The sequence below is a fragment of the Condylura cristata genome, unplaced genomic scaffold (genome assembly GCF_000260355.1).
Source record: "Condylura cristata isolate star-nosed mole 26May11 unplaced genomic scaffold, ConCri1.0 scaffold00020, whole genome shotgun sequence".
NCBI classification, from domain to species: domain Eukaryota; kingdom Metazoa; phylum Chordata; class Mammalia; order Eulipotyphla; family Talpidae; genus Condylura; species Condylura cristata.
The window spans coordinates 5,487,505-5,512,436 of NW_004567121.1; the positions used below are offsets into that span (position 1 = coordinate 5,487,505).

Genomic DNA, 24,932 nt, shown 5'->3' on the forward strand with positions numbered 1-24,932 from the left:
AAGGGTGTGGCAGGTGGGTCAGGACCATAAGCTGCAGCTGACACCTCACAGGGGCAGAAGACAAGTGTAGGAGGCAGTTTTTACATAGTTAGTGCACCAGCGCCAGGTAGGCCCAAGGACATAGAAGCTCCCAGACCTGCCTGCGGCCTCTGGGCCTGAGGGAGCACAGAGGAAGCACTGTGGTCACCAGGGGTTGTTCCCACAACACCCCCACAAATGCCTAGACACTGGCCCACAGCGGGGGAGGGAGCCTAAATGTCTACCAGCCCCCTTCTAAAGTAGCTCTCAGGTCTCCCTTGAGAGTGGAGAGCTCCTTCCTAACCTCCTCTCCCCTCCAGATACATAATGACATCAACAGTCAGCTCCCCCAGCTCTTTGTGGAAGGAAGATTTTTTTTTCTTGAAAAATGAAAGCAATTATCAGGCAGCAAAATGAGACTGTCCAATGATGAATACACTTGCTTGTAGAGTCGTAAAATATGGTAAAAGCACCATAGATAAACTACACACCGTTAAAACTACTAGTTGATGATGTGAACAGTAACAACAGCAGACTGATAAGGCAGAGGGCCAACTCAATCTAATTCAGACAGGGCACCAGAGATATCTTGAACCTGTGCATGTACAAGATTGATGCAAAAGTTCTCTTTTCACAGAAGATATTCCAGGTTGATGTCCAGAAATAAATACCCGCAGGCAGCAGCCACATCCACCTGTTCACACATTTGCTTAACAAACATGCACTAGCACTGACAGTCCAACTGACACTTGCATTGACCTACAGGAGCCTTGGCTGGGGTCTGGGAGTGGGGTGGGGGTGTTTACTGTCCCTTGCTAAAGAGATGTATGAGCCAATAAATCATAATATCAAAGAGGTACATTTCACCTAATATTAAGAAAGCTGTGTATTAGTAATGGCCATAGCAGCCCAAATATATACCAATACTTCAATAAAGCAAGCTGCAGAAGGAAGATTACATTTCATCTCTATGTTGTTCTCCTGGTCATCTCCACCGCTCAGGTTACTTGGCATTGCTTTCCTAGAAATATCCAAAGTGCCTTGACTGATGATGGCATGCAGATCCGATTTCAGAATGTTGACTCTCCTGTTATTTTTCAATACCATTATCATAGTCTAAAGATAGTGGGGAAGCATAATATTGAGTTAAATCTTGCCCTTCTATTTTCCTCCTCCCTCCTCTCCAAATAAAACAAGTTTGTTTTCTGATTGTTGAGGGGGAAGAAAAGTGGGGTTTGCTGTTATCTATTAATATAAAATCCTAAGTCACAATTAAAATGTTTGCATTTCTCACATTCTAGAACTATCTGAAGATTATCAAGTAGAAGGCTTCTGCTCATATGCAGACCTTTTTAGGGTTCTCAGGGCACTGCAGTTTCTCCTTCCCCTACTTTTTATCCTCTGTACCCCTGTAAATGAGCCTGAACTACTCTAGAGAGGAAAACAGGGTGATCAAAGGTCTGCTAAGGTCAGTGCTGAAGAGGTAGCAGTATTGACTGATTTTCCAGGGAATGGCAGGGATTTGCTCTTGGACAATGGATTTAGCTGCTGGGAGCTAATCTCCTCAGCTGTCCTGCAGGGCCAATCTAAGCCTCACATTCCAGAGCAGCAAGGATGAGTCCTGCAGGGCCAATCTAAGCCTCACATTCCAGAGCAGCAAGGATGAGTACCCTCATACCAGCCCTGGGAGGAGGCACGAACGCTGCCTCCATTTTACAGATGAGCAAACTGAGGACACACAGTGTCACTCAATGTCCCCAGGTGATGGTGAGTGCAAAGATACAATTCAGAGCAGGCTCAGCTCTAGAACCCCAACTTGTCGCTCCAGTAGGCTTAGGATGAAATCTGGCAAGAGAATCTTTGCCAGCTGACCACACTTGGAACATGAACATGATGGAGAATGGGCCAGGCTGTAGATGCAGAGGCAGGAGATGACCCCAGTAACTCATAAGTTTAGAGAAAATTTTGTGCTGGAAGGATGGAACTGGTTAAACTAAAGACCAGACTGAGCCAAGCCTGAACTGGCACTGGTTTGGACCATAGCAATAGTCCACCCTGTCCCAATTTAGTGCCCAAGGACAGCAAAATAGATTCCTAGTGACTCACAAGCTGGCATTATAGCACCTTCTTTTTAGCCTTTCTCTACTATCCTTGAAGCCTAAAGCCATATAATCACTCTGAGAGCGGCAAGGTCGGAGGTGAGGAATGTGGCAGACTGAACAACTGAGTCCATGGGGCCATCCAAGGACAATAAAGTCTGTCTGCCTGTCTGTCCTAGGCTCTGTCCTTCCACCGCTGACACCAGCTGGGTCAGGTCAGCACCTCCGTGGGGCTTCCCCCTGGGAACTTGACCCCAGTGACCTGTTTGCCCCGCTTTCTCTCTGACAGGGCAGGCGCCACGATGGGGCCGCTCTCAGGAGCAGCAGAAGGGCTAGGCATCTAGCTGAGTGCCCAGGCCCACCAGCTCTCTAGGTCCTCCCGTTTGCCCTCAGCCCCCTACGTGCATGGAAACAGCCTTCCGGAAAGGGGGCTTCCACCTGCACTCGGGGGTCCTTGCAGCTACCCCTCTTCACTTCAGGAAACCACCTTGTTCTCGTGTCTAGTGGACTAAAACCTACCTTTGCCATGTTGGAAAGGTATGTCTTTCTTCGCAGTCTTTTGACAAACACAGTAACTTCTGTTAAGAACAATACATGTGGCCATTACTGACATTATAACTTCATGTTCTTGTGTCCAGTGGGGGAAGAGGAGCACACACAGGCTGGAGGCGCCACGCTGGCCATGGGAGGGACAGCTGCCGACTGCCTCGCACACACGATGCTCCGCGTCGCCCGTCTGCCCACTGGGCCCTTCCCCAATGACTGAGAGATTCTGGCAGGAGCAGTTTTGACGAAAATATTCTTAAGTGCCAGGAAACTTCTATAATCACAACATGTGTTCTCAAAGGTTTCTGATTTCTGCCCAACTACCCTGACGTCCCCCAATATTTTTTATTTCCACAGTGCTCCCCTGGAAAATAGTCAGAGGAAAGGAAAAGATATATAACACAAGGAATAGGGATATATAACACAAGGAAGGTGCTCTTCTTTTGAATGTATTCATCTGGCAAATATTTACAGGGCTACTTGTGCAAGCATAAATGTTTGTCGGGTGTTTGCCAAATCACTGGACGAAGGAGGACAGCCTCTGCTCTCAACGGGGGTTGCCTGCTGAAGGTGGGTCACTGGCATCAAGTGGCTGCCCAGCAGTACGGGCAATGCTCCCTGGCACTGTGAGCCCACATGGAAGAAAGTGAGGGGTTCAGGGTGAAGCCTGCTTGGAAGAACAAATCAGGGAAGGCTTCACGTAGAGGGTGACATTCAATTTGAACTTTGACATATAAGTAGGAATCAGCCAAAGGGCAAAAGTCAGAGGTAATCAAAGCATAGAGCAGAGCAGGAGTTAGTGCCTTTTGTGGACAGTCTTGGGTTGTTGGGGGGGCACGGAGGGGTCCCTCCAAGGATGAGGACAGAGATGAGGTCAGAGGACAAGCAGTGAGCAACTTTGCATATCAAGTGAGAGAGTTTACCACTGAGGCAGCAGGGGCCATGGGAAGTTGTCAGCTGGTCAAGTCCCTGGGTGTAGAGGGGAGTGAGAATGAGCCTGGAAGCAAGATGCTCGACTAGGAAACTTGAAATTACTTGCAGGAGAGAGACCCAGGGCTTGAATAAAAGGACCACAACAAACGGAAGCAGGAAGGCTTCTCTCCTTCCACACACCCCGACCACAGCAATTGCAGATGTCCCTCTCACTCTGGAGTAGCCTCCCCTGCTGCCTCCTTGGCTGGCAGGCCCAGTTTGGTCACCTGAATACTTCTAAGAGGTGAAGCTGGGATCAAGAGTTCCAGCATGAGTACTGAACACAGCTGGGTGGGGCAGGGGTCATGGGTGCAAATGTGACATGGTCCCATTCCATGGGCCCGTTCCACTGAGAAGACAGCAGTATGCAAAGAAAGCAAGACATGCGCAAAGCTTGGGAAGTGACTGGTGTGGTCCTGGAGGTAGGGGTGGCCTTGCACACACCCAAGAATGGAGGCAGCGGAGAGGTCTACAGGTCACGGTGGGGAATGTCACCACGGCAGGAGAGAAGAAACAGGTGCTTCCAGGACTAGGCAACATCGTCCTTGCATAACGGGCTTGTGTTGCATTTAAAGGGCTGTGGGTTGTAGAAATACAAACAGGCCAGATATGGGGAGGGCTGGGACAATCACCAGAGCAGTCAGGATACTGGTAGGAAGCCACTGTAGGCCTGATGCAGACAGTCATATTCAGAGACTTCAATCTGGCAGCCAGCTGGGAGGAAAACAGTGTTCTAGAAAGTCAACAGGCGCGTTGAGATCACAAAGGTATGAGTACCCAGAGGTGTGAGAAAGCTAAGGATACAGGAGGACTTTCTGAGGAGGAGCGGGGTTCTTTGAGGCCCTACTGGGAGGTTCCTTGTAGCACAAAGTGGCAGGTGGGAGGACGCTGGAGCAGAGCCCTCGTCAGCCCTCTTGAATAAACATGAGCTCAGGACCTGACTTTAAAAGGTGTGAACTGACCTGGGCTAGAGACACTGGCCAGGTCCACACCATAATTTGTAGGGGTGGGGGACAAGCAGAAAGCTGAGGAAAGCACAAGAGTTCATCGTTGTCACCAAGAAAAAAAGCCAGAAGATCTGAACAGATCAGGCATTGAGGATTATATTGACAGTGTAGTGAAAGGGGTGGGGGAAGAGTTACGCACATCAAAGAGGTCCTGCTCTGATCTCCAAATCAGATACTTCATTTGCTCTTACAGAATGTATTTATTTCATTGCAACCTACCTTTGAGCTTGGAGATCTGCAGCAGGGCTGGAAAACCTTCCAAAGCATTAAGAAGCCAGAGCTTAAATTTCTTACTAAATAACCGGACTGATTTTAGGTATTGAATAGAAACATCTTCTAAGAAGTCATGAAGGAGAACGTCTTCAATTCCCTACGACAAAAGTGTCAAGACACACTGGCTCTTGTCAAAGGTCACAAGTCAAAGGTCAAGGTCAAAGGTCACAAGTGCCACAAACTCAACAGAGCCAGTCCCCAACATGTCCGGGGGCAGCCACCGTGCAGCCCCAGCACTGCTCATTGTGTGGGACATCAGGCTAATCTGGCCAAAATTTAAAGTCTTACAAAGATTTAAAAAATTGATGACTGAGTCAAAATTTCAAAAATCTCCTGCTGGTTAATGTGGTGTGAATCAAACCAAAATATTCATAGGCTGAACCCACCCTCCAATTCTCAACCTTTGTGCTGACAAACTTAGAAGTACTAGATTGTTTCCTAAAAAATTAAAATCTGAGGTTCACGACTACCTTAAGGAGAACCCATTTCCACCACACAAAGTATATATGCATATACCTAACCCCCAACGTTCAATAATCATTTTAGTGACAAAACTTTAAAAACAGCTCTGGCGGTTATGTGTATCCCAGGTAATTATTTCAATTACTAAAAAGTGTTCTTCTCACCATACACTCTGACTTTTTCTTTACTTGAGGTAACTCATGAACTTGTTGACTTCAAAAAGAAAAGCTGAGTTTTAGGGAAGGCTCAAAAGATTTGTGCGCCATCAAACTCCCCATTTACTACTCAGAAGGCCAGAAATCCATGGAGCCTGCGGAGTGGGAGGGCTGTGGGTCTAAGCCCAGCATCTGATAGCAATTTCTGAATAACATACAAACTAATGACTCAAACATCTCCCTACCTTGTACAGCTGCACATCATAACACTTAAAGAGCTGGCACACATCAGGCAGTGACATAAGCATGACTGTGTCTTGTTGCAGGGATTTCCAGAAGGAAGTAAGCAAATCCTCCACCTGATGTAAGGAATAGAATGTATCTCTGAAAACTCATTTTGTGCTTAGTGAGACTAACCCCCCCTATAACTCATCCCAAATGATAATGGGATGAGTTTTATTCCAGTTAAGGTACAGCTTTGCCTATGAGCCTTTTCAAACTGTATTTGAGAAAGTATTCTTCTTAGCGACTAATCAGAGAGCTCCTGCTAGTTGGATGGGATAATGTGGAGTATCATTTTCATTAAGTTCTCTGGAAGGAAGACCGTTTCTGACCACAAGGGGGCTCCTGTTGATTATAATAGGATGAGGATCTGGCCACTGGGGCACAGACCATAACTTAAGAGTAAATGTAGACTGATTGACCCTGGCAATTATTTTTCAACTCAGGTGTAACAGTAAGTCATTGAAGAGGCCTCCTCCTTGACATCAAGTTAGAGCTCACCTCGGGACTATGTTAGCAAAAGGGGATTGGTGTGAGTCTACACAGGTGACTTCTGTCCACAAAATGGCAGCTTCCTTACTTTTCTTTTCACCCACATTGACTTTTTAGACTATCATTAAACTAGATGGTCCATGTGAGTTGCCAGCGAACAGACATTCTTATCTTTTAACAAGGCTCAAATGTTCTGAGGCATTGACTACTAGGCACGACCAACAACACCAGGCAAGGAGCTAATGCCCTAGCTAAGCTGTCCAGAAAGGGCAACTCCAGGGGAGGTGAGGGTGACCTGGTTTGTGTGCGGTATGTGTGTCTGTGTGTGTAACAGAGAGAGAGAGAGAGAGAGAGAGAGAGAGAGAGAGAGAGAGAGAGAGAGAGAGAGAGAAGGAGAGGGGGCAGGGGAGAGAAAGAATTTATAGGATGGTAAATGGCTAGATGAGGTTGATCCTCCAGTGGCTTAGAGACTGTACCTCATTATTCCCCTTAAAGCATCTCCCTTTTGATTTCTTTCCTTTAGAGAAAATAAACCTAGTGCCACAGTGATCTTGTAATGTCATACCTGTGAGCATCTTGCTGCCTTTTCCTGCTCCATTGAGTCTAATTGGAATTCTTGTTCCTACCCCATTATGAGTGTGCTGAACCTACTCTTGTCTTCCAGAGTTAGCAGCAACATGACTTCCTTTCTGAGCACTATTATTTTCCTCAAGGCACTAGGTAGTGTTTAATCATACTGAATTCTTTTCTAGATCTTGCCATATTACATTTATTGGCTTATATTGTTCCTTTTAGTACCACACTATACACTTTTCAAGTCTTGTGGAGAATATCTTCCTAGTTCCAGCACCAGTCACAGGTTAAGAATTAACATAATGCCTGATGAACAAATCCAGGAAAGAAGGAATCACTAAGTATCTAATGTGGGTGGATGTATACTGCAAGAACAGGACAGAGCTACTTAGAAGACATCATGGCCTCGCCCTCAGGTTAATGCTTTTACACTGAGTGTGTACTAAATGTAGTCATGCTGAGTGACTATTACCCAAAGTTGAAATACTTAGAACACTGAAGCATCAGTGTTTTATTTACTGCCTGTATTACAAAAGAAGAAACTCAGAATCACTTAAAGGATTGATTTATGTTTTTCATAGTTAATTCTAGAATAAAATCCATAATTATAATGCTCATAGACGATCACCCAGCTTCAAAGTCTTACTTCTTTTACAGTTAGCATCTATTAATAAGATGATTTTTTGGCATCATTAACAATTCCAGAGTGAATAATATTACTAATACCTAATTCAAAATCAGCCAGCATTAGGGTCTTTAAAATAGCTGAATTTCTATTTAAATTGTAAAGTTACCCACATTAGCATCTTGGAAATTTTCCAAATGATTGAACTGAATAAGAAACTACCTTCCAGAATTCACTTAGTATAAACTCAGTTTTAAGCCCTTAACTGTAGTAGATACCCATTGAGGAGGCCTTTCAAGAAAAGAATGCTTAACAAGTCATAAATGTTTGTATTTTATACATAAAGCCATACCCTCTCAAGTTCTTGGTTCCTCACATTTTTCAAAATGTCTTGACAATAGTTACAGTATTCATCAGCAAGGAAGGCCATCTGTGAAGGATATGGAAAATTATCTCAGTTTTAATCCACTTCAAGAACGACCCTTTTGAAGCCCTTATATGTTGCATGTGTTGTAACTTTGAAAATAGCTGAGCTCTTTGGGTCGCAGTAATTTTTCATATGTGGAGTGATATATACCTTACTGGTTAAAGTGAAGGTAGCTTCACTTTTGAAGCTGTAACTCATATATTTCCAGGATCTGTAACCCTATGATAGAGGCCCTGATCTCTGGCACATTTTGCCCAATATCCCGAAAATTCTTCTCTATTTCCCTTAGTTCCAGTTCCTAGAAAATCCATTTTTCTATTTCCTTCTCTACCATGCAGAAACCCTCATTCTAGAAGATGACCAAGTGGTCCCAGATGGACCCTTTCTATAGGACGTGAGGGGACTACCTGGACCTCCTGACCACACCAAGCCCAGGATGGAATGTTGGTCCTCTCAGGTCTGGGAGAAAGCAGTTATTACTCACCGCATGCAATGATGATCAGAGGCAATAGAAAAGGACATTGCCTTAGGTACCAAAGGTGTGAAGTCAGTCTCCCCATGTATGCAAACCTACCATCTTGTAGGAGTACTTCTTTGCCAGTTCTTGCTCCCAGAATGGACATCTCTGGAATTCAGAGACAGGCGAACCTCCTGGGTCTGTCTTTACTGGTGAATGATTTTCACACTAGAAGACATTTACATAATGGATTATACTTGAAAATAAGCTGCATGCTCTTGCATATAAACCATATAATTATCACATCGCTTCTATAAAGTTCTATGTAACCTTTTTATCCACACTGCTGGTCACATTATTGATCCTAGTAACTTTCCCCTGATTTCATTCCAAATGCTGTTAGCCCTCCTCTATAATTCTATGAACTATGGTCATCAGGGAGGACCTAGAATTTAATATATTAGTCAAATGTACCACTCTTATGGTCACAAATTACAAGTGACATTTAGTAACATACAATAAAAATGTCACACACTAATAATTTAATGCCACAAATGTATTTATATAGCTCTTGTCCATAGAATTGTCCCTCCTTGAACTCAAGCCATATCCTGCTTGGGTCCTATATTATAAAAATGGCTAGCTGTACCAGAAATCCCAGAGCTTACCTTACCATTTTATCACAGAGTGATAAAATGCTTCCACTAAGAAGGAAAGAGGTAACGTGGCAGGAGGTAAATTCAATGTTCCTCCCTGTGTCACCCAGGCTGCTGTCCCCTCTGAACTGGATAGGCATAGCACTCTTGGTCAGAATAAAGGATGTTAATTGTTTAAAGATTTATTTATTTATGTATACAGAACTGGGGTACGGGCCGGAAGTGCAGGGGCTGTGTGAGGATTCAACAGAGAGAGTAGGGAGCGGAACAGGCAGATTGATGAAGTACCTACCCTGCTAAGGGTAACAGTGGGCAGGTCAGGAGAGGTCTGCCACACTGTGTGGGTCAGCTCCCTGGCTGGGGATCAAACTTGTGCTGCAGTGGCTTTGGAGAGTTTCATAGAGCTGTACTTTAACTTGTTGAGCCACCGGAGAGCCCTTAAGGATGTTAATTTTATTGAAAATGATTTCTTCAGGATTTTCCAGAATCTCTTCTGAATATTCCGTTTCAATAGAGTAGGATGAAATCATTCCTATGAGTTAGAAATTGAGCAGCAAAGCATTCCACATTGGCCTGTATCTGGCAGGAGGCCTTTCCTCTTCATTCTCTCCAGCCTAACAGCTTGCTCTGTGACAGTGCATCTCAAGATCAGGATTTCATCTTCACTTTCTCAGTTCTGTGCTCACTGAGTCCATAATAGCCATACTGAGCTATTCGCGTTTATCTTGCTTAATAGATGATCTATGTGGATTTGCAGTATGTTCCTGCCTACCAGCCTCGTGAGGGCAGAGCAGCCTTCTGATCTACCAACAACCAATCTTAGGGATAGAAGGGGCACTCATTGCCTCCCCAATGGCTGGACATACTTGAGAGCAGGTGCCACCGGCTATCACCCAACATTGTGTCGAGGGGCAGGGAAGTTTAGGGATCATATTCAACAGCCTTCTTTGGGTGCCTGGAAAAATGCACATTATGCATTTGACTGTGTGAAGATGGCTGGTTAAATGCTCTTTGCTAATTGGTTTCGTTCAGCATTTTCCAATGGGTAACACTTCTAGAATAGGGGTGATGCTCAGCCTGGTCATCAAGAATGATGGGGCATTTTCATGGAGTTCACTAGCCTAAACATGAGGAATCCTCATTCTAACCCTAGATTTGAGTTTCTCTTATAGCCACTCTAACTACATCCACTTTCTCCACAACACACCTGACCTTTATCCACCAATGTTCCCCTCATGCTGATGGTGCTATTATCAAAACCAGTGTTTCTCAGTGTGATCCAGAATCCATCGGAAACTCTGGGGTTCATGTCCCTAGACCCTAATAAATCACACAAGGCCAAAAATCTACCCTTTTACTTCCCACGTGACTTCTATGTATACTCAAATTGAGAACAGCAGTTCCGAGCAGACTGATCTCTAACTCTATAGAAGAGTCTACATTTCAACATGGGAATTATGTCTCAATTTCACCTGCTCAAAAGTTATCGAGAAATGTCATTTTAAAGGTACTTAAGAAGTTACTATAAGGAGAAAGTAAAAGCTGCTACCAAAAATTAAGCAAGTTCATGCATTCTTAAAGTGAATTCTTTCAGGGCTCTGAAAGAATATTAAAAGTATTTAAAAAAAATCACAAATTGAAATCTTTTCTTGAAAATGTGAATAATCAGGATTCTAAAATGAAAGTAGGGTACAGATGCACTAATGTTTTAGTTTCTGCAGAAGGCATCTGGAAGGAATTAGGATTCTGTTCTAGAGAAATAATTCAGCAGTATGGCAAAGAATACAGTGCGAAATTTGATTTATATTTTTCAGATATATTAAATACAGTTTGGAATATTCAACGGACCCAAGAAGTATCATTAAAATTATTATCATTCATTTATTCCCCCAAGCACAGGAGATCGTATACTTGGGGTCAGCAACTAGAGCTATGATAGAGAACCTTTCCTATTATTGCCCTTGTAGGTACCATCTGCTTCCCAGGAGTTACTCCATAAATTGTCCTGGAGTACTTTTTGTCCTTCCTGCACCCTTGAAGAACGACTGCCCCTAAAGCAAAGATACCCTGCTATTCTGAAAATGCCTCACTGGTGTTGAGTGAAATGCAAATTCCTCAACCTGGTACTGACACACTGTCAACCCTCTGGACCTCATCTAGAGTGCAAGACACCCCAACATCCTCATCTCCATCTCCTCACTGCCTGCACACCTTCTGCATGAATGCAAGTGAACATCTTCAAGATGCACACCTCCTAAAGGGGAGCCCGGTGTCCTGTTAGAGTCATCTCAAGGACAGTGTAGCAAGTCATATAATGTCCCCGTCCCAAAGATTTCCACATCCTAATCCCGGCTTTACATGGCAAAAAGGGAATTTGCAGATTATGGTAAGCACTTCACTACAGGGAGGCTAACCAGTGTCATGGAGGTGGCCCCACAGTAATACAAGAAGCATTAAAAGCAGAGAACCTTTTCCAGCTGCTGAGAGACAGGACTCTGCCGCAGCTATTGGATTTGAAGGTTGAGAAGGAGCCCGAGCTAAGGAACACGGCAGCCTCTAGCAGATGGAATGGGCAAGGGTAGGTTTTCCACTAGAGCTACCAGAAGAAATGTAGCCATGCCAACACTTCATCTTAGTCTGGTGAGGACTGTGTTGGATTTGTGATATCCGGATAGCAAATAGCAAATCTGTGTTATTTTAGGCCATGAAATTAGGCTAAGTGGTTACAACAGCAGTAGAAAACAAACACAGGCCACCTCTTCCATGAAGCCTTCCCTAATCCCTCTAAATTCCAGCACCACCTTCCTTCCTCCCTCCCACTTTGGAGTTCTCAGCACCGAGAGTCTGCTCTGCCCATTTGACCAAACCAGTTGTGTCCTGTCTACTTTAGCTTCCCAATTATGAAAATCATATTCTATTCAAGGTGTATGTTTTGCTTATTTATTTTAACTTTTCTTTCATACCCCGTCCAGCCTACAAAGGGACTGGTCACCACATAGGCCTGTAAAGGGCTTTCCATTCAATGACACTTAGTGGAACGGCGAGTTAAAACACAACACTAAGTGGAACGGCGAGTTAAAACACAACACTAAGAAGCTAAAGCCACTGCAGCATGAGTTTGATTTCCACCCTGGAGGTGACCCACATGGTGCAGCAGACCTCTCCTGACCCGCCTGCTGCTCCCATCAGCAGTGTATTTCAGTCAGTCGGCCTGTTCTGCGCCCCACTCTGTCTCTGATGAATCCTCTCACTATCCCTTCACCTCTGGCCTGTACCCCAGTTCTGTATGCATAAATAAATAAACCTTTTAAAAAAATACCAAAGTACTGTTTTGTCCTCTTGGCCAACTAATGATGTCATAGACTAGCTGTTAGTAATTCTGGTGTCCTAACTTAAAGAGTTATAACTGTCATATTGTGACACCTTCACACAAGCTTGCTGCTAGCTAAGCAGTACACCTATATACCTTTATAAATTATAACAAGACAAGACATGAAATCGTTCCTGTGCAGCAAAACAGTGTGCTCCTTGAGAAAGGGAGAGGACCCAGCAGGTGAGTATACACCTCTGACGGTGTGTAGAATGGATGTGTGGTGAAGGTTACACAGAATATTACACACAGGAAAATAGTTGTGGCTAATTAAGCAATTACTGAATGTTTGGGGTCTATTATAGTAAAACTTACCATTCCTTCTTGCTGGATAATGCTGCTATAATTAGTAGATTTTTCATAAGCCAAGAGTTCTCCACTGTGACAAAACAGATAACAGAGAAATAATTTTAGTAAGATACCTGTTTCTGAGTACAAGAATAAAGTTTGTTTTTGCTGCAAGGTTATTTGATGGGGGTATAACTATTATTTCAAAACCCTCCAGCATTTTTCTATCCAATGAGTGAACATCACCTGCTTAGAGTTTTTAGAAATCTATTTATATAACTGGGACAACCATGTATTTACTTTTCAAAGTTTACCCCCTGTAGAAGCAACGACATAATATCATGGGTAGAACCTACTCCTGTGAGAAAAGAATATCATCATGGAAATGAAGTCTTGTGTTTTCTTTTTTATGGTTTTTAAGACAATGAATTCATAAATGTAATCTCCTCCATACTCTATTATATAATGAATAAATAAACAAGCAAATAGGCAAGCATGCTTGCTCATTTTTTCTTCACACAGGATGACAGATTGAGGGGTGATGCATGGAGAGACAAAGGCAGAGAATTTTAAATGTCTCAGGAATTCTATTTGTCACATCTCAATGATATCTTGGTTAGGGTAGACAAAAGTAGTCATTACTAAAATGTGGCTCCAAAGAAATGGCCTTGCTGTAAAAAAGTGTTTCTAGTCCAAAGGTCTCTTTCTATGGTTCCCAGGGCCTGCAATGCTTTAATGGCACTGTGAGGCCAGAGAAAAAGGCTAAGGCCACAACACAGTTGTGACCTTTAAGTGAGTCAGCCCAGTGAGATCAGCTGGGTTCCTGGTGAGGCTGCTCCCTCAGTTCCTGTACCACTGGGCCCAAGACAGGCCTGTCCAGGATGTTAAAATGAGTAACCGCTAGGGGAAAGTTAAAGTCCTCAGGAGGGCTAAGGAAAGGTCCGTTGGGAATGGAGTGGAAGAGCAGACTGAAACTCCCACATTTCATGGGCACCCTTGTCTAACTCTGCCTCTATGTTGCTGTGTGGTCATAAGTGCGTTGCTTCAGTTGCAAGAGCTCAATTTTCCATTCCTATAAAAGGAGGGGATGGGGATTGATAACCCCAAGACCATTTCCAGAGCCTATAACATTTGCTCAGCCTCTCCAGGGCTTACATGATCCTGAGGAAATTCTTGCTGGGCCTCAGACAGGGCAAATGGAGTAAAATTCTGTGTCTTCATACCACCCACTTCAATATGCAGTATGGATGAGTATGAGGAACACATTTTACTTTAATTAGTTTTTGTGATTAATTTGGCCAAGAAAGAGCTCTGTGTACAGAAGACTGAGGTATGATTTATGGCATATAATACATCTATCCCCTCCCCCCACCATAAAACCCATCAAATGCACTGTTAGCTTAATACACTTTTAGCATTTAATTTCCTTCTAGTCTAACTACAAATTGCATTCACATTCTTTGCTTTTGACATCATTTGTCATTAATCCAGGCTTTCATTTACATCATTTTGGCATCATAATTTGCCCTCGCAAATGAATCTAACAGTAGTGAAACAACTTGAAACAATTACAAAGGTAAGAGGATAAAAATGTAATAAAACTTAATTCATGTACCTTCCTTGTTTAGTGTCAGATTTCTGCACAAAGGTGCTTCATCTAATTTCTATTTTTAGAAATTAAGGTGCAGAAATCAAGGTGCAGAATGTAATTAGTTTGGTTTTGACTAGAAGATACCTTTAACTTGAATATTTTTATATGTAAAGTTTAAAAATAGTACATGTATGTATTCATACAAGGACACGTCATTATGATTTCAAAAAGTTTGACTTAATGTAATTCTGATTATACCAATAATATTAATTACTGAAATATACTGGGTACTTACCCATTACTAGGTTCCATATTTGCTTTACCTTAATTCTCACAACAATCTGACTAGGCAGGTAGATAATAATTATCATCCCTATTTTATATACAGGGAAAGAGAAACAACTCATAGAGCCTCACTTCCATTGCCTATTCTACTACTTCTTTTAAGACACACATGTGTGTGATAAAAAAACAAACAAACAATGCACGCAAGACGTAAGATTTTTGAGACTTAAAATGGAAAACAATCATCTTATTTTAAAAACTGGTTTGCTGAGCATTGGGGATTAGTCATTTTCTGCATTGGGGGTGGTTGGTTTTATAATACTTAACTGTGTCCTAACCCATTACATTTTATGAACAACTTAATTGCAAAATGATGACCTGGGGGGCACCTTAGGAAGTGCTGAAAGTTGACTCCTCCACATTCACCTTCTTGGGGGATCTCTCAGCACCTGGTGGTGAAGTCGTGTCAAGACAGCAAAGGGCACACGCATGGCGGTGGGTCATTAGGTGGGAGGTGGGCAAATGAGGGAACTTGAATGGATAAGAACCTCCCGGTGTGAGAGACCTTTGTCTGCCTTTAACACGTCTCTGGCAAGCAGGCAATCTAGGGTGTAATTCTCCATAGGTATGTTTTTTAAGACCTAGACGACAACCAGGTAATGCAAGTTTTTTTAAACTGTAACAAGTTCTAACCAGCCTTAAAAACCATCGGGTGGACAGGGCCAAAAAGTGGGTTGCAACACGGACACCTCATTAGTAGCTGAGAGTTAGGCCCTCTGGGGCACATCAGAACCCTGTTGGGGGCCCAGGCCTGAGGAGGGATTAGTACCCACCCGAGCCCCTCCAGCTAGCACGGCTACGCAGAAAGAAGGAAAGGACACTCTTGTCGGTGCTGGAAAAGCCTCCGAGGAGCTGCTGATGTGCTCTCTGACATCATTAGCCTGTGGTGCCCTCAACTGCCAGGCCGGCAGCTCCCTGTGAACTCTTTCCCTAGGGGTGGTGCGGTCTGGAAGATGAACCCTTTGCCTTTCTGCTTTGTCGGCACAACTTGCCAGCTGTGGGCCCACAGGCCTGGGTTCTGCAGGCCCTGGGCTGGCTGAGGCAGCCCCCTGAGCTCATGAACTGGCAAAAGAACAAAGGAACGGGAGAACAAAGGCGTGGAATGTAGGAGGCACAATTTTAGAAGCTTTTTAAAGGCCTTTAATATGCTAAATTGGAAAAGCTCTGTGTATGCACGTATGCATGTGCATGTGGAGTGTGTGTGTGTGTGTGTGTGTGTGTGTGTGTTGAGGAGAGGAGTGAGGACAACAGTTTCTATACCCCTCCTGAAAGGAAACATGAGAGTCTGAATAATTCAGCATTTACACTATCTAGAATAGGGATACATCACCTTGGGAAATAACAAAGTTTTAAGTATACTAACCAGGGATTTTCGCCTAGGAGGTAAAGAATGAGATTGAGTTCAGCAGAGTTGTTCTGGAGCCTCTCTCTCGCCATGTCCCCTTCTTCCCAGACAATAATGAAGCACTTTATACTTTGGCTTCAACTCTTCAGTGAATTTCTAGGTCAGCAATTATATCCAGGTCCAAGTCTCTATCTGGTTGCCAGCTAAACAAGATTGGAATCTGGGAGGCATATTCCCTGCAAAGCTGTGTTACCCTGGAGTGGGGAGCAGGGAGGGGAAACATTCTGGACTTTGTGAGGGTGTTCTTTTTCATAGGACGCACACTGCATATTTATAGTCATTTTCCTTTTTGTGTTAAAAGGCTTAAGTTTTCCATTTGTTTAAAAAATTCAAACCTCGATCTCTCTTTGGCTCAGAGCAGGCACTATTTCAGCAGTTTCAATGAACTTCATCAAACCACCCACCCCACCCCGGTGAAATGAATGCTGTTGACTAGAGAAACCCACTCCCCACCCTGCCATCTGCTCTTGGGCCACCCCTTGCAGGTGTCCAAGTAAGGGGAGCATCGTGGTTCTGGCTGAGGGTCACTCCCTCCACTACTCCAGTTGTGGAGGAATCATGTCAGGGACCTGAGCATCAGAAGTTTTACACCACTGGCACTTGGCAGGGGTAATACGGAGGAAACGGGGAGACAGGGTTTAGCAAAATTATTTAATTTTAATTGGTGGTGGCTATGAGAAGAAGCCAAGTTTCCTCCACCCCCACCCTACCCTCCTCTGCCAAAGTCAACCCTTTGCTACTAACCCTGATTCCTGCTTAAATCCATCTATGCTGATGCTTTCACTGGTGTTCCCATTTCTCTCATAATACAAGACCCAGAAAGGAAAACAAGATTCCCTCAAACAGCCTGCACAAGCTCGATGCCTCAGAGAGTCATTGCAGCACAGCAGGGATATTCCCCACTAAGATACTCCAGCAAGGCACACTCATTTAAAAAAAACAAGACAACAAAACAAAAATTTCGATGCTGGAGCCTCCCTGACAGCCTAGGGGTTAAGTCTCAGAGATGTTACCTCTGTGGCCTGAGTTTGCATACAGACTGCAAAGGACACTCATGGCACAGCAGACCTCTCCTGCCTCCACCACTGGCCCCCTCAGCAGTGGATTTCAGTCGATCAGCCTGGACTGCTGTCCCTGGTGAATCCTCTCACCTTATCCCTGCATCTCTGGCCTACCCCTCTGTTCTTCAACATTCAGATTCCAATCTTAGGCAAACAGATAAAGTTTTGTGAATTGGGCCTCGGGTGCTACATATGAAAACAAAAGCTTTACTGGGGCATTAGACTTCAGGAAGAATGAAAATACTTCTGTGAGTTTGCTGGGAGTTCCCTTCTGGGTTTTAAACACCTGAGAGACCTTGCTGTTAACAGCGGCTTGAGAATGCCCCTCGAGCAGACGCCGCCACCAGCTTGTCTGTGGGGCTGATGGCTTGCAGGTGCATTGTGGCCTGGCGTCTCCCGTGGGCCTCCTCCCGTGCTGGGCGGCCCTGCCCATTGGCTGTATTGCTGTTTCAACATCCACACAGATGAGAGTGCAGGAGGGAGCTTTGAAAGAAAGGAAAAACCTGACCTCTGAGAAGACAACATGGGTGTGAGCAGAAGAAATAAAGCCTCTGGAGACATCACCATGAAAGTGCACAGGGGGAGACTGCAGGGGTGCTTACAAGACCCACCATCTTGTTTTTTCCTGGACTATGGGATCAGACAAGGTGCACTATTTTTTTTTTTTTAAAGATTTATTTATTTATTCATACAGAACTGGGGTACAGGCCAGAGATGCGGAGGGTGAGAGGATTCACCAGAGACAGAGTGGGGTGCAGAACAGGCAGATCGACGAAGTACACTGCTGAAGGGAGCAGCGGGCGGGTTAGGAGAGGTCTGCCGCGCCATGTGGTCACCTCCGGGGCAGGCGGGGATCGAACTCATGCGGAAGTGGCTTAAGCTTCTTAGTGCAGTGCTTTAACCTGCTGCGCCACCAGGGAAGGCCAGGTGCACTATTTTTTTATTGAAATTTTTATTGAGGTAACTATTGACTTGTGGGAAGTAAGAAATAATTTAGAGAGCTCCATTTGTACCCCACCCAGTTTCCCCTAATGGTAACATTTTGCACAACTATGCTAAAATATCTCAGCCTGGAGATAGATACAATTCACTGACCTGACTCAAACTTCCCAAACTTTAGGAAAGCTCAAGTTTCATGTGTTTGCATTTAGGGCATTTACTTTTATCACCTATGGAGATTTGTGTCTCTGCCAATACAAGCAGGATCTAGGGGATTTTCACTATCGCGAGGGTCCGTCTGTTGCCCGTCAATAATCACACCTATTTCTTCCTCCCTACCGCCAGGTCCTTAACCCCTGGCAAGTACTAATCTACCCTCCATTCCAAAAGTTTTGCCATTTGAAGAAGTTTTATAAATGGAATAATACAGAATCTTTGAGATTGGAGATTTCTTACTCATTGATGTCCCCTAAGTTGTATCAGTAGTTTGTTTCCCTTATTGCTGTGGAGTATTCTACGCGGCTGTATCACAATTTGTTTAACTTGATCCAATGAAGGATGTCAGAGCTGATTCCAGCTTGGGGCTTTTACAAAGAAAGTTGCTATGACCATTTGTGTGGACATGAGTTTTCCCTTCTTTAGGCTTAATGTCCAAGAATGGAGCTGCTGGTTGGACAATAAATGTATGTTTAGTTTTACAGAAACTGCCCAATGATGGCTCAGAGTGGTTGGCCACTTCTCAGTCCCACCAGCACCAATGTGAACAGTCCAGATTTTCTGCATCTCTACAGATATTTGGTGGTGTTATTACTTAAAAATTTTATCTGTTAGGCAGATGATTAATGATGCTGACAATCCTTGTTTAGGAAATGTTTTACTTAAACTTTTTGTCCCAAAGATTTCCTTTTAAGGTTTATGTTTTAAATGTAAATCTATGGTCCACTTTGAGTTTGAGCTTTTTTTTACAGACACGCCATGAGAAAGGGTCATCTCTAGCCACAACCCACTGTACTACAATGCTTCTTTCTAGATCTCTCGCCTCTGATTTATTTTTGTAAAATGTTTTAAACTGAAATAATGTTGATTTATAACATTATATAGGATTCAGGTATATAGTTTTATCAAATCAACACCTGCATTTGACTTTATTTTTGTGTAAGTCATAAACTTTAGTTGTGCAGCTTTATTTTTTATTTTATTTTTTTATGTGTAAGTGTAGTTCCAGCACTATTTGTTGAAAAGCTGTTCTTCCCTTGAATTTCTTTTGTACCTTTGTGAAAAATCAGTTGAACATGCCTGAGCACGGCTATTTCTGGATTATCTTCTAGGTCCCATGATCTATGTGTCACTGCCTCCTCCACCAAAATCATGAACTGTCTTCATTACTGTAGCGACATAGTAAGGAGCTACACAGCCTTAACACCAAATAGGGTGGTTCCTCCTACATAATTCTTCTTTGCCAAGGTTGCTTGAGCTAATGTGGGGCCTTGCCTTTATACAGCTTTTAGAATAAGCTTGTCCAAGTCTACAAAAAAAGCTTGTTGTGATTTGTTTTTTAATAACCTCATTGGGGGATAATTCACAACTACACAATTCACCCATTTAAGCCCTGCAATTCCATGTTTTCTTAGTACATTCACAAGGTCAAGGAATTGTGCAACAAAAAAAGCGATAACATAGCAGCACTCTAGCTGCTATTCTTAGAAAGTTTTGCTAGCAAGACTGGCCCTTGCCCAGTGTCTGGGAACTTGGTTTCTGGAGTGTTCCCAGTCAATAGTTTGACAGATAAGAGTGGCTCACTGTGCCTAGACAATCTGTGCAAACAATGCAGTTGATGCTGAGTAACCTGCTTTCTTTTTGGGGACTCACAGTTTGACCATCTGTGAAAAAGAAGTTGTCTGCTTGCCCAGCCCCAGTGAAAATCCTGGGTGTCACACCTCTAATGGGCTTCCTGGGGCAGATATCACACATATGCTGCTGCATTTTCGTTGTTGGGGCAGGACTGTACTCTGTGGGGTCCCCTCACGAGAGGGAGAGCATGGGGAAGTATGTATGTGGATTCTTCCAGACTCTGCCTCCTTTTCCCTTACAATCCAATGTTGTCTCTCTCTACTCTATCCCTATAGTATTATAAATCTTAGCTGTGGTTACAAATACACTATTGTGGTTGGCCTGGTTTATCTGATGTCATGGGGCTCCCTGCTGGGCACCTGAGGGGCTGGAGGATTTCCCAGGTGAGGGGTTTCTTTCTGTAGGGGAAGGGTTCTTTCTTCTTGCTCCACAGCTTCCTCTGGTGAGTGGATGAGTCTTGGCCCAGAGGATCAGAGCACTGTGGGTGGTGGTGGGCACAAAGAGGTTCCTGGACAAGGTGACTTGCTGTCTCTGGGTCTGCCTTGATAGATGAGCTCATCCTCCTCTATGTCTTGGTGGCAAAAGGATGGTTTAGATCCAGCAGGGAAGGAGTGTTCCCCTGGCTCTTTATTTTTGGCGGGACATGTAGTATTCCCCCTAGCTTGATAGTGTTAGAGGAACCCCCCAAAAGAATGAGCCTGTATACCAGGATGCCTTCTCTTGCTTGGTCTGGGATGGGAAACACTGGGTCTCAGGGGATGATGAGAGGAGACGCAGTGTGCCCTGCTATTGTGCTGGCCGTGCAGCCCTGGGGGCCCCAACCAATTCATGTTCTTCATGTGGCCTTTCAGAGTGGTCCTTTGGTTGCTTCTTGCATTAGTTCTATGGTATAGTCATGCTCAGCAGGGAGGCAGAGAGAAAGGGGTCTACACCTTGTCCCCAACAAAAGTTCCCACCATTGGACCAACCTCCCGAACATGTGCAGACAGGCCCCTTCCAATGTGCATTACACTGGTATGTGGAACTAAGGTCGACTGAGGCCCTGTAGGGCTCAGGAGAAACTGTTACTATTACTTAAAGAATGCAGATTACCTAGATTCGGGGACATCTTCAGAAATAACCGTTTTATCAGAGAAACCTATCTTTAAGCAAGGCAAACATCTAGAGGCAGGGTTTTGTCCCATGAAGTCATCCTTTCTTTGTCATTTGAGACTCCTTCCTCTCTCCATGACACCTCAGGCCCCTATCCCACTTCTCAGCTCAGGATATTAAACTCCAAATGTGCTCTATTTACTTTAAAATTTGCAGTCATGTAAATTCACCGTAGATAGCTGCTTCCATTTGATCTTTTCTTCCACTGATCTGTCTGGGGTTAATTTGGTTGTCCGGCCTGAGAACTCTGCGGGGCGGAAGGAATTTTCCTTTCTGCCCTGCTGCCACCATATTTTAATTCATCATAATTTTAACACATTAATCACAACCATATGATTAAGCCCTTTCTTCACGAGTAATACTGATTTCTAATGTATATATGGCCTGCTTTCAAAAAGTAGCTGAGGTAGCATGAATTATGCACAGGGAACAAAACCATATAGAATTTGACCTCTAAGACAAATAAATACCCTGGCCATTGCATAACAGACGATGACTAAAGACTGAAAACTGGAAAGAAGACAGGGCTAAAGAAGCAACAATGGAGTGAACTCCTGGTGCTTGCTTATCTCTCATAAAGACCTGGGACACCAAACTTGTCACGCAAAATGGTCCGTAGGCATGGACATAAATCCGGAGAAAAGTGCATTTTCTGACCTAAGGAAAAGGATGTAGATGTAGAGGGAGCTACACTCCTAGCCACACAATCAGCAGTGTGGGCTGGCAAGCAGACCCACCCACAGCTGAGCGATTGTGCGCTTCAAATCCAGGCACTACCAAGCAGGCTGAACCCCAGCCCTCATGGGCACATTGACGCTCCCAGCCAATGCAATACCCATTTTACACTGGGAACTCTGCAAGGCAGGTATTCTACCCACAGGAACAATGGCAGCAGAATCTGGTGTCTCTCCCCCACGCCATCAGAGATACCAGATGCCCAGAGAAGCAGTTCAGCCATTCAGGCGGCACCAGTAAGCAAGGGCTCTGAAGTCCCAGTAGCAAGAGAGGAATAAAGCAGATCAGAATAGCATTCAGGGGCTCAGAGAACTCAACTGTCACTGGAACTACACTCCACAGAAGTAGGCCAGAGCCCACGTGCTAAACCCAAACAGAAGGTTTAAACAGGATCACAAGTCGAATATCATAACCCACGTGCCCAGGATACAACAGAAAATCACCCATAATACCTTGAGTTAGGTAAACCACAATTTGAGTGAGAAAATAAAACCCACTGGTGCCAATATTGAAGCAAATTAGTTGCATCATTATAAAAATATTCCAACAAGTAATTATCGATTCTCTTGAGACAGATGAAAATGGGTTGCTGCCCCAAAGAAGAGCTAAAATGGAAATTACAGAAATGAAATACATAACTGAAATAAAAACACTACACATGCATGAAAAAATCATGCAGGTATGATGAAACGAACACGTTAGAAGCAAGAACACAATGCCTAGGAACCTTTTTAAATGTTTACTAGAGCCGGATGAAGCTTTAAGTATTTTCCTGGTATAAATTAATTTAACTTCACAGGAACTGTTATGAAATATATTATTAACCTTGTTTATTAACCTTGTTTACCGCATAAGGAAACCAAGACACAGAGGGGCTTGAATAAGATCACACAGCTTCCTAGTGGTAGCCGCAGGCCTCTGCTCTCACATGTACTACTGGGACCCATGTACAGTATGCCATAGTGTCAAGCCGCCTTCCTGAGAGAATTAAATTTATTTTAGTGAGAAATATCAATGGGCTGAATTTCCCTGGGCTGCTGCTAACACTTCCCAAATGGTTACTGTGCCCCTTCTCTGTGGCCTTTTTTAGCTTCAATATAGCAGATCAGGGTCCTCCCTGGTAGCAGGATGGGTAAGGATGCAATACTACAAGCAAGACGCAGCCACTTGAGTGCAAGTTTGATTCCCGCCCCAGAGGTGACCACATGGCCCAGCAGACCTCTCCTGACCCACCCGCTGCTCCCCTCAGCAGTGCACATCATAAGTCCACATGTTCTGCTCCCCACTCTGTCTCTGGTGAATCCTCTCACCGCCCCTGCATCTCTGGCTTGTACCCCAGTTCTGTATGCATAAATAAATAAATCTTTAAAAAATATATAAAATAAAATGCAGATCAGAGCTTCCCTTCCCCAGCTTCAGAACTCCCGGTGACATTCAGAATACAGCTCCTCCTTCTAAGGACTTACTGGTCCCTGCCAGTGTTTTCTCCTCTCCTCACTCTCCTGCTTATTCACCAACCTCCAACCCCATGCTGAAATGCTGGTCTTTGAACTGTTCCTGCCTCAGGCCCTTTGCAAGTGCTCCTTGCATTGCCTGGAGTGCTTGCCCCCCACCCCCAGCTTCATCTGACTTGCTCCTTTATCTGCACATTTGTGCTAAAAAGGTATCCTCTCAGGGAAGCTGTCCCATGACTTTTCTTTTTTCTTTTTTTCTTTTTTGGTCTGCAGCGAAATCTTGCTATTGCTCTTTTTCTCTCCAACTAAAGAAGAGAGACCTTGATGATCGCTTGGTGCTTCAATGCTGGTAGCTAAACCAGGGCCTGATGCATTGTGGGAACTCTATTTTATTCGTTGACTGAACAAACACATGAGTAGAGGGTGAGTTACTGGAAAACCAGAGAGGTGTTTTTCAGTCCGAATTTTGAAGAGAAATCTGTCACACGGGCCCTTATGTAAAAGAGGTCATATAATAGAGAATGTTGTCACCAGTACAGTTCCCAGATTATTAATAGTGTATCACTTATTATATTTCTGCCTCCTAAAATACATATTTAGTTATTTCTTGAAGCGTGACGCTGATAAGGAAGTTAACTTTCAATTTTAATGTTTTAAAAAAAATTAGCCAAGACTTTAGGGTTTATCAATCATCAAATATGTGTTGAAGTAGAGTGCTTGAAAAGGGCCTGCTTTATCTCATGAATAAGCCACGGTCACCCTGTCCTTATCTTGGTACCTTGGCAGCCCTCTTCTTCCTCACTGAGGAGCTTTTTGATCCCCTAATACAGAGCAGTTCTCTCTGTGATATCAACCCAGAGACTCCAGAGTAGGAATGGCCTTACCCTCTGTGGAGTGCCAGTCCTGCCCACTGGTCTGCACCTCTGCACATGCGCACTCACACACCTAACTGGTGCAGGGTTTTCCAACTGTCTGCTGACTGAGGAACTGCTGGGTTCTCTGCGGCAAACAAAGAAATGTATGGTCTGGCCCAGCCTGCGAGTATGAAGGTTAGCCAGTGAAAGAACACAATTGCACAAGGAAAGTTCTAACTGCCACTGAGCTAAATCTCTTGTCTTATTTACTGCCTTCTCAAACTTCTTGGGTTTTGGTTAATGCAAAGGAGGAATAAGAGACAAAGGAAGAATAAGAGATATAAGAGGAAGCGCTGGTCTTGCAACAGGTACAGGTTTCATGGACTCCGCCCCTACTCCAGATGCTGAAACTCCAAATCCCATCAGGGAACTCCAAATCCCATCAGTACCAAGAAGAAGCACGCTGGGACGTGAGGGTGGAGCTGAGCAGCCAGGATGGGATAAAACCAGACATGTGGGCTCTGGGGGGACCTGGTGGTTCGCAGCTGATCGTTTTGGCGCTCAATCGGTTTTCAGCGTACCGGTGGAGTCCAAGTCAGCAGAACTGGTAGGACATCCTAGTTAACCTGTGTTTCTCTCCCTCTTTCCCTGGGCTATTCCTTTACCTTTCTCCTTATAAATAAATCCATTATTTAACCTTTTGAGTGTGTCCATAATACGATTGAATTGTAAGTGCACGGGTGAAGACCCACAGGCAGGCAACCCAATTCACATTGGGGTGCCCTGTAACAGCTCCCTTCTTTTGCTGACTCAATCACCCAAGGGCCCTGCTTCTTGGGGGGT

At 44.1% G+C, this 24,932-nt stretch overlaps 1 protein-coding gene across 2 annotated transcripts in view; it reads right to left on the reverse strand.

The window, feature by feature from the left end:
- RFX8 (RFX family member 8, lacking RFX DNA binding domain) overlaps positions 1 to 24,932 on the reverse strand; it is a 52,218-nt gene that overhangs the window by 11,396 nt on the left and 15,890 nt on the right. Inside the window, exons 5-11 of one of the 2 annotated variants that reach the window (XM_012727397.1) lie at positions 12,730 to 12,793; positions 8,506 to 8,616; positions 7,857 to 7,934; positions 5,778 to 5,891; positions 4,862 to 5,012; positions 2,637 to 2,695; positions 978 to 1,134 (exon numbers count right to left, since the gene is read on the reverse strand). In XM_012727397.1, coding sequence (XP_012582851.1) covers positions 978 to 1,134; positions 2,637 to 2,695; positions 4,862 to 5,012; positions 5,778 to 5,891; positions 7,857 to 7,934; positions 8,506 to 8,616; positions 12,730 to 12,793 — 734 coding nt within the window. The remainder of the gene's footprint in view (positions 1 to 977; positions 1,135 to 2,636; positions 2,696 to 4,861; positions 5,013 to 5,777; positions 5,892 to 7,856; positions 7,935 to 8,505; positions 8,617 to 12,729; positions 12,794 to 24,932) is intronic. The other variant, XM_012727396.1, reaches the window with a different exon arrangement.